This window comes from Colossoma macropomum, unplaced genomic scaffold (assembly GCF_904425465.1).
Source record: "Colossoma macropomum unplaced genomic scaffold, Colossoma_macropomum, whole genome shotgun sequence".
Lineage (NCBI taxonomy): Eukaryota > Metazoa > Chordata > Actinopteri > Characiformes > Serrasalmidae > Colossoma > Colossoma macropomum.
The window spans coordinates 177,855-187,532 of record NW_023494787.1 but is presented as its reverse complement, the minus strand read 5'-3'; the positions used below and the strand labels follow the sequence as shown (position 1 = coordinate 187,532).

Here is a 9,678-nt window from a genome sequence, read left to right as displayed (position 1 = left end):
TAACAGTTAAACAAAGAACGCTTGTAAATTGCAATATCTAGTGTAATAATTGAGGAAATTATTTGACATTTCTCAGTAGTACATTTATACTTTTTATTAGTATAATCAGTTAAATAAAATAAACTGTTTCATTCTCTTTCCAAGACTCTTTTCATCTCTCTTTCTCCTGAAACCTGCTTTAATTTCTATTGCTGACCCATTACTTTTCTTTCCTCTCTAGCCCAGCCCACCTTTGAGTTAAACAAAGAATGCTAGTAAACTGCAATATCTAGTGTAATAATTGAGGAAATTATTTGACATTTCTCAGTAGTACATTTATTTTTAGTCTCTCTTTCTCCTGAAACCTGCTTCTATTTCTGTTGCTGACCCATTACTTTTTTTTCCTCTGTGGAACGTCCGGTCCTTTATCTTGATTAAATTTTTCATGTTTCGGCAGCTTATTGACTTCTTTTGTCTTTGTGTGAACAGATTGTTCTGTGTTCCTTTCTATGCTTTAAGGTCTCTTCCTGTCCATGCTTTGTGCTCTGTTTCAGTCCCCCATTTAGGCCTTATTCTTCTTGATGCTGGAACTGTTTCTGTTCTTGATTCTGATCCATTTTTGTGTCCCTGATTAAGACCTTTTTCAAGTCATTTAAAAAAAGTAGTTTTCATTTCATTTCATGTTTTCATTTCTCAATACAACTTGACAATTTTTCTACATACATTCATATATACATAGCCTGGAATAAAGGAGCATATAAGTAATAATGAACTAAACTGAAAAGGGTCTAGATTAGCCAAGGTGTATATCGGAAAGTGTCTTAGAAATCCAGGTGGATGTTGAAGAGGTTCTAGATTAGTCCAGGCATTAGTCAGTGCATTAAGTAAATTGTCTTCTTGGGGGAACAGGCTGTTACAATGTTTGGAAGTGGTGTAATGGATGCTCTGATATCTTCCACCAGATAGCAGGATAGTGAAGAGTCCATAAGGTGGGTGGGAGGGTTCGTCCACAATGCTGGCAACCTTGTGGATTCGGTGCTTGTGGTAGGTGGTGTTGATTTTGAATAAAAACACTTTAATTATTTTCCCAGCTGTCCTCACAATCTGCCATAGAATATTCCGGTCTGAGATGGTGCAGTTCCCATTCCAGACAGTAAGACAGCTGGGCAGGATGCTTTTTATTGTCCTCTTCTAGAATGTAATGAGGATACAGGGGTCAACAATCCCCTCCTTCATCTTATGAACATTAAGAGATAGCATGTTGAGCCTGCAAGCTGCTCCACTTCCTCTCTGTCTGTGGACTCATCATAGTATCTGGTAAGACCCACCACTGTAGTATCATCAGCAAACTTCCGGATGCGATTTGAGCTGTGCTGCAGCACTGTCGACAGTTAGCAGTTTAAATAACCGTTATTCAGGTTAGTGGTGCTGGAAATGGGCTTGCCGATCCTGACACACTGAGGTCTCCCTGTCAGGATCCAGTGGCAGAGGGACGTGTTTAGGCCCAGTAAGCTCAGCTTTCCAGTACGTTGCTGTGGTATAATTATGTTGAATGCTGAAATGAAAGCTTTACCACAAGTTCTGCCAGGGAGACTACAATGCTATGTCACCCATTACTCTGACCAATCACAAGCTTCCACTTGTCTTTAAAATGACTTGCCTCACACACCCCACCTCACTTCCCGCCTCTGGTCCCTCAGGCTCTGACTGCCCTGGATCTCCAGCTGGTTCAGGTGATTCAGGATCTCGTGGACTCACAGCCTCGAGACTCAGTTGGTTGCCTTTGAGCAGCAAGTCGGCACCACCTCTGGGAATGGTCTGCCTTCGAATTCGGATCTCCCGTCCTCTCCGCCTCTGCTGCAGCTGTCTTGGCTTCTGCTCCCTCTGCGGCTCCGGCTGCCTCGTTTCCTCGTGCCTCTGCTGTGTCGTCCCTGCCTTCCTTCAGTCTCTCCACCACTGTGCCTGCTAGTATTTGCAACTAGGCCTTCAGCCCCAGACAAGAGGACAGAAGCAACTAGGCATTCAGCCACAGGCAGGAGGACTAGAGAGCATAGGCCTAAAAATACAAGAAGGATGATAGGAGTGTCTGGGCCTTTAGCTACAGACAGAAGGGCAAGAGCGACTAGGCCTTCAGCCACAGGCAGGAGGACAGGAGGGACTGGGCCTAAAACTACAGGCAGGAGGACAGGAGTGACTGGGCCTTCAGATCAGGCAGAAAGACCGTAGCAACCAGAACTTCAGTCATGCATAGAAAGACTGGAGTGATTAAACTTTCAGCGACAAGCAGGAGGTCAGGGGTGTCTGTGCCTTCAGCAAAAGAAAGGAAGAGAAGAGTGCCTGGGCCTTCAGCTACAGGCAGGAGGACAGGAGAGGCGGGGCCTTAAAATACAAGAAGGATGATAGGAGTGTGTGGGCCTTTAGCTACAGACAGAAGGACAAGAGCGACTAGGCCTTCAGCCACAGGCAGGAGGATAGGAGGGACTGGGCCTTCATCCACAGGCAGGAGGACAGGAGGGACTGGGCCTAAAACTACAGGCAGGAGGACAGGAGCGACTGGGCCTTCAGATTAGGCAGAAAGACAGTAGCAACCAGACCTTCAGTCATGCATAAAAAGACTGGAGTGATTAGACTTTCAGCGACAAGCAGGAGGTCAGGGGTGTCTGGGCCTTCAACAAAAGGAAGGAAGAGAAGAGTGGCTGGGCCTTCAGCTACAGGCAGGAGGACAGGAGAGGCTGGGCCTTCAGCCACAGGCAGGACAGAATAAAAAGCCAGCTCAATAGTGCTCTTCAAAACACTATGCAGTGCTGGATGACCTGCCTGTGGTTCACTGATGTGCTCTGGAGCACTTCTACACACTTTGGAACCCATCAACAGCTAATTGGCTGTTTCTGAAGCCCTGGGTGGTGCTGTGGGACCTGGTATGGACTCAGGGTCAGCTACCCTGCCATTAAAGACTCCATGCCTGCTTAGTTACCAGCAAGGTGCTTCACAAGACAAGGGTTGGTACTGGAGATATATAGCCTCTATAGTGTTTCTTCTTCACCTCCAGTCAAAGGCTCTCCAGTAGATAACCCAGAACTTAACCAGTAAGTGAGCAGTGTCAACCTGAAAAGCCCTTTTTTAGTCTGCCCACTTTAAGACAAGCCATCATGTCAAATAAGCTACAAATGCCTCTCAAAATGGAATGACCCATTGTGATGGGCTACATAGAACTGCCACTCACTCACAAACGTCTGACACCTTGCTGGTGCTCCATGAAATTTCTTGGAAAGCACAAGCAGTGAGGAGCTGGGCTTGGTGGAACATGTGGAGCATACTATTCTATGCAAATTTAAATGATCAAGCTTTTTATTATGAATGTGGCTTGTAGCCAGGCTTCATGTATGGAGTGGCTTTACTGGGGGCAAACCAAGAATCAAATCCATTACAGCCAGTGGTAAAAAAACAGGCAGTCATGAGCAACATGGATGAAAAGCCAGGGCTCAGCAGTTCAAGAGCCAAATTGTCCCAGTCTTGCAGAGATGCAAAGCAAAATTATGCCCAGAAAATCAACGGACACTTTAAGGACACCAGAGACATACAGCGTATATTGCAGGGCATTCAGGCCAACACTGACTACAAAGTGACAGCACATGCCTGTGATAGGGATGCCTTACACCTAGATGCACTAAATGATTTTTAAGAGAGTTTGATGCATAGAACAACCAGCCAGTAAAGTAGAACTCCCTTCCTCTCAAGTACTTAGTCTATCCATAGTAAATCTTGGAACTTCTCTTTCCAGAGTTGACCCTCACAAGGCTGCTGGACCTAATAACAGGCCTCAATGGGTGCTCAAGGGATGTCCTGACCAGCTCTCACATATGACAACAGACATCTTCAACATTGTTGGGAGCCATGCAGTTGTCCTGGACCACTTCAAAACAGTCATCATTTATCACTTTGAGCAGTTGATAATGAAACACATATAGACCAGTCTTCATTCCACCTTGGACTCATTTCACTACATGTCTCACCCTAACCAGGTTGTAGAGGATATAATATCATCTGACTGGGACACCTCATTCTGTCAGGGTCAGCAAGACCACCTCTATCACCACTACGCTGAAAACCAGCTATTTACACTGCTGACTTACGAAAGTAGTGCAACACAGAGCTCAAATTACATCGTGAAGTTTGCTGGTGATACTATAGTGGTGGTTCTTGCTATAGGAATGTGTCAGCAACAAAGAGGAAATGGACTGGTGAAGAAACAACATCTTACCTCTTAATGTTGATAAGATGAAAAAGATGATTGTTGAATTTAGGAGGACTCGCTGTGCTAATCCTCCAATGCACATCAATGGTTCACTTGTGAAGAGACACAAAAGTTCCAAGTTCCTTTGTTTGCACATCAACAACAATCTCACCTGGACCCTCAAAACCACTTGCTTAGCCAAGAATCCCAATTAGCAACTTCACTTTAGACATGAAATGAGCAAACCTTCCCTTTTCTATCCTCATCACATTCCACGGGAGGACAGTAGAAAGCCTCCTGACAAGCTGTGTCACTGTCTGGAATGGGAACTGTACCATCTCAAACCACAAGAACATACAGCTTATTGTGAGGACAGCTCTGAAGACCATCAAGGTGTTTTTACTCTAAATCGACACCACTTACCAGCAGCGACAGACTGAAGAGCTGAAAAGCTCATGAGAGAAAAGGACTGAAAAGTCTAGTTTTGAAGCCACTGTAACGTGACAAGATTGTTTTTTTATTGTGTAGTGTGAAAATAAAGAATATGGCTGCTGCAGACGTCTCTTCTGCCTCCAGTGTCCATTCTGTGGCTGGATGAGCACTTGGCTTGCTACAGTAACATAAAACAATCTGTTCGTAGACAGAAAAAGAGCTAAATCATTTGCAGAAATGAAACTTTAACCAACATCAAGGACAGGATGTTCCACAGAGAAAAAGGAAAAGGTAACAGAAAGAGAAACAGGTTTCAAAGAGAGAAAGACTAATAAGACTCTCGGACAGAGAATGAAACGGCTCATTCTATTTATCTGATTATAGTAATCAAAGAATCTGTAAAAAATATATATAATAAGAAATGTCAGACATTTTAATCACATAATCCAGTGGAGATTTTCATTTCATTGGCATTCTTTCTTTAACTGTTGCAATAGAAACAAAGGTGGGCTGGGCTAGAGACGAGTCACTAAGTAAACAATCAGACGTCACTGTTTGAGAAAGTAAAAATACACACCAACCTATTTCCTCACCATAGCATGACTGTAATGCCACAGTTCATCATTGCTTATGATTTCTAGTAGATGACGCCTGATTGGAGCAGCATGTTACTGTGACCAGCACCACATCTTACAGACAAATTTAATTTATGGGTTACTTCATGGGAATTCATGGATAATTCTTCTGAGGTTATATACTTGTTTATGGATGGGCATGTTGAACTGCACAAGTACAGATATTTTTATTTTATAAGTACTCTCACTGTTTATCTGTTGATTATTTTCTTTAATGCTGTTGTTATTTTTGTCATTTACACAAACAAATGTCTCCATGAGCCGATGTACATTTTCATCGCTGCTTTACTTTTCAATTCCCTTTTTGGAACATCTGCACTTTATCCTAAACTTTTGAGTGATTTTCTATCTGAAAGACCAGTTACTTCTTACTCAGCCTGTCTGTTTCAGGCCTTTTCTATTTACACATATGGAGCTTCAGAGTTCACACTGTTATCAGTTATGGCCTATGACAGATATGTGTCCATATGTAAACCATTACAATATGCAACACTTGTAAAAATGTCCACTGTGAAAAAGTTCTTATTTTTCTGTTGGCTTTTTCCTGCTTGTGAAATTGGAATATTAATAATACTAACATACCAGCTTCAGCTGTGTAAATTTAATTTAGACAGAATTTACTGTAATGATTACTCAATTGCAAAACTGAGCTGTGGAGACACATCAGTTAGCAATTCTTATGGACTGTTTGGTTTAACTCTTACTGTATTTCCACCAGTGATCTTTATAATCTACTCATATGTTCGAATTTTTGAAATCTGTTTTAAGAATTCCAAAGAGTTCAGAAGAAAAGCTCTGCAGACCTGCTTCCCACACCTTTTCATTTTTATCAGTTTTTCTTTTAACTCCTGTTTTGAGGTGATTAATACCAGATTAGAAGGAAATGTACCTCATATTGTTTCTGTGATGGTGTCTATTGAAAATTTGGTCATTCCTCCTCTTATTAATCCTATAATGTATGGTTTGAAACTGCAAGATATTTACAGTAAAATCAAGAAAATGATGTGGAAAAGGAAGATACATACATCTTTTTAAATTTTTTCCTTTAAACTTTTATGTGATTATTTTATTCTGTGTGTTTTTCCCTTTTTCCAAAACACTGAACACATTTAAGTTTAAATGAGTATACATTACCACTGCATACAAACTAATTCAATATATACACTGCCCATTACAAACAAATAGGCTGTCCTGCAGAGGCTGTTCCTGACTTTACTTTACTTGGACTCAATCAGAAAGCTGTTTAATGTTAACTGTCTAAACAAAAGAGAGACAGTGAACTTTGACTGTTAACATAGAAGCTTACGTATTAGCCATTCATTAAGCTGCAAACTACACCTAACTATTCATCATTTGAATTACCTTTATAAATCATAGAATTCAACATTTAAAGGACATTGTTAGATTGTTTTTGTGTTTTTTGATATTTTAAATGTTTTCTCTTTAGTTCAGAAAGATCTCAAGGTGAGGTCCACTACATCACTCAGAAGTGACTGTACAAATGGGATAACTAAAACAAATTTAAGCTGTAAACGAGAATTTGATGAAGTTTCTCATCCTTCTGCTGGGTCAGTGAGGTAAGCTTTCTTACCCAAACACAAGGGCATATGGTCAAGGTTTGCAGCGTTAGGTTTTGGGTGTTTTACTGTAGACTAGTTTCTTAGATATGTTCCCGATCCATCACCTGTCCTGAGACTAAAACTGTCATGAATTGAATACCAAAATGTAAAGTACAAAAAATGTTTACTTTAATTATATGCATATTTATGCTTGCAAAGTCACTGTTATATACATGAATCAAAAACCTCCTTCCACTCTCCAGCACTCATAGTGGCCGGCCTACTGATCTCCAGCTCGTACAAATGCCTCACTTTTGGTGCATACTTGATTTTTACTGCTTTAAGTAGACCTTTTTGTGTATCAATCTTTATGAGCTGGACAAAAAAATACTTGCATGTGTCATTCATTTTGGAATATTTGGTAAAGAGCCCCCTGGCTTTTAAAATAGTGTGAATCCCATCAGTATCAATCAATTAATCAACGTTTATTTAACCTCGGAAAACATTAAGGGTGACCCTCATTTATAATGTTGCACCGATTCCGGTTCTGGTGCGCCATAGACTGGTTGCACTGTGAGAGCTCCGGGTAAACTCTACAGTTTTTTGTGTTTTATTGTGCTGTTTCTTTGTGTTTTTGCACATACCACTTTTGGGATCATTCAATATGATTGACAAACTCTTCTGAATATCCAATCATCGCTCAAGACGAACTTTCTGGTAAGGGCAGAGGTGGCGGGGTATGTGTTATGGTGAACTCTCAATGGGGAACAGATGTAGCAGTTCTAGCCAGTCACTGCTCTCCAGACATTGAGCTCATAACAGTCAAAGTTCAACCTTTTTTTCTGCCCAGAGACTTTAGCTCAGTCATTCTCACCACAGTCTACATCCCACCTCAGGCAGATAAGTCACATGCACTGGAAAAGACCATTAATGGACTTGAGAACATTCACCCTGAGGCTGTTTTTATAGTGGTTGGGGATTTTAACAGGGCAAACTTGAACTTCAGAGGACCATCAGGCTGGCCAAAAGTCATGTACTTAAAGCATGTGCCAACCAGCTGACTAAGGTTTTCATTGACATCTTTGACCGCTCCTTAAGACTGTAAGTGATTCCCACATGCTTTAAGAAAACCACAATTGTTCCAGTCCCCAAGAAACCAGCTATTGCCTGCCTAAATGACTGCTGCTCTGTTGCACTGACATCTACAGTTATGAAGTGCTTTGAGTGGCTGGTCAAAGATCACATCTGTTCAACACTTCCAGCCACCATGGACCCTCACCAATTTGCATACCACTCTAACAGATTCACAGACGACACCATTGCACTAACAATACACACTGCTCTCACACACCTGGACAGGTAGAGCACATACACTAAAAAAAGGATTCACTCACCCATTCAAATAAATGAATTCAGGTGTTCCAATCACTTCCATGGCCACAGGTGTATAAAACCAAGCACCTAGGCCTGCAGACTGCTTCTACAAACATTTGTGAAAGAATATTGTTTTGACCTAATATTGTTTTCATGGGAATAAACTATGTTAAAGAAAGTTTGAAACAGTTTGATATCAGGTTAATGAATGTGGAATTCTAGAAAGGGGAAGTTTCAATCTTAGGCAGTTCGAGGCTCTGAAGGAAGCATTGGAGATGAAAGAGAGATGGTCAGGAGAGTTGAATGAACAGGAGGATAAGGGAAAGAAAAGGAAAGGTGCATAAGAGAAGTAGAAAAGTGCAGGGAAAGCCCTCGCACTCTTGTCAGTGTGTGTTTCAGGCCGAACCAGACCTGGACTCCACCCCACCAAGACACCGACATGTGGAAGGCAGAGCAGCAGAACAGGAACCAGTCGAACCATCTGCCCGCCTGCCCCAGAAGACCCCCCCCCCACCATCCGTTCATACCATGGGGGGAACCAGATTTGGTTCATAAAATATGATTTCTGGTTGACTCATTAATACAAATGGCTGAATTTCATGAGAATCCAAAACTCAGCAAACGCAGTGTTCACACTGTGGGGGCTACTGGGCACTCAGTAGTGGAACATTTCAGTGAACCGCTGGGGTGCAAGACTGAGGAGGGGTGCAAAATAAAACATTCAATTCTTATCTCAAGCACATGTCCCATAAACATATTGGGAAGGGATTTGATGTGTGCATTGAACCTCTCCCTAGAGTTGGCACCACAAGGGGTCACTGTCATAGAAAATAGCCTGAATTGTGTCAAAGTGGGACCAGGAAGTCCTCTCTTATATATGAGTGGAAGTTGTGTCCCGACCCAACCTCAAAAATCACAGAATATTTGATGTAAAAGTCAAGGGAGAAAATGAGTGGGGAATAGAATATTGAGTATATGTCCCCTCCCGACCTCCGTCTCCATCGCACAGCTCATGTGCCTGAGGGAAGGGACGAGACATATGAAAAAGAATGGTTCAGGGAAAAGTGTCTGAATGAAACATAGCAAATAACATAACTGTACTGGGCAAAAATTTCTGTGCATGCCTAGTCGAACTCACTGGATCAGAGGGGCTTAATTGTGAACGTAATCAGTGGCAAATGTTTTGTGTGGAACACTCAGCCCCAGTCTCCCTAGCTAAATCAGCAGCAGTCAAATGGAAGGCAATAGGCCCATGGATATGGAGATGTTCTGATCCTAGGGTGTCCGACTGGATGCTCACAGAAACCCCAGGTATTTGGTTTACTGCCAGGCTGCAAGCCTATAAACAGAAAATGCCATTGTTAATAAACAGTAAAAGGGGAATTGAACTCAAGATTCCAGAAACACTCACATAACAAATTCACTCTAAATTGGTAGAGGTACATCCTAATTACGATAAACACGA

The 9,678-nt window shown here is 41.9% G+C and overlaps 2 protein-coding genes across 2 annotated transcripts in view; one reads left to right on the top strand and one right to left on the bottom strand.

The window, feature by feature from the left end:
• The window catches only part of LOC118805159, a 1,027,118-nt gene that overhangs the window by 859,261 nt on the left and 158,179 nt on the right, over positions 1-9,678 (bottom strand). The window lies entirely within an intron of this gene.
• On the top strand, positions 5,330-6,411 carry LOC118805155 (olfactory receptor 52A5-like). The gene has a single exon (XM_036565770.1). It carries the CDS (start codon positions 5,377-5,379, stop codon positions 6,313-6,315), a length of 939 nt encoding a protein of 312 aa, XP_036421663.1. The 5' UTR covers positions 5,330-5,376; the 3' UTR covers positions 6,316-6,411.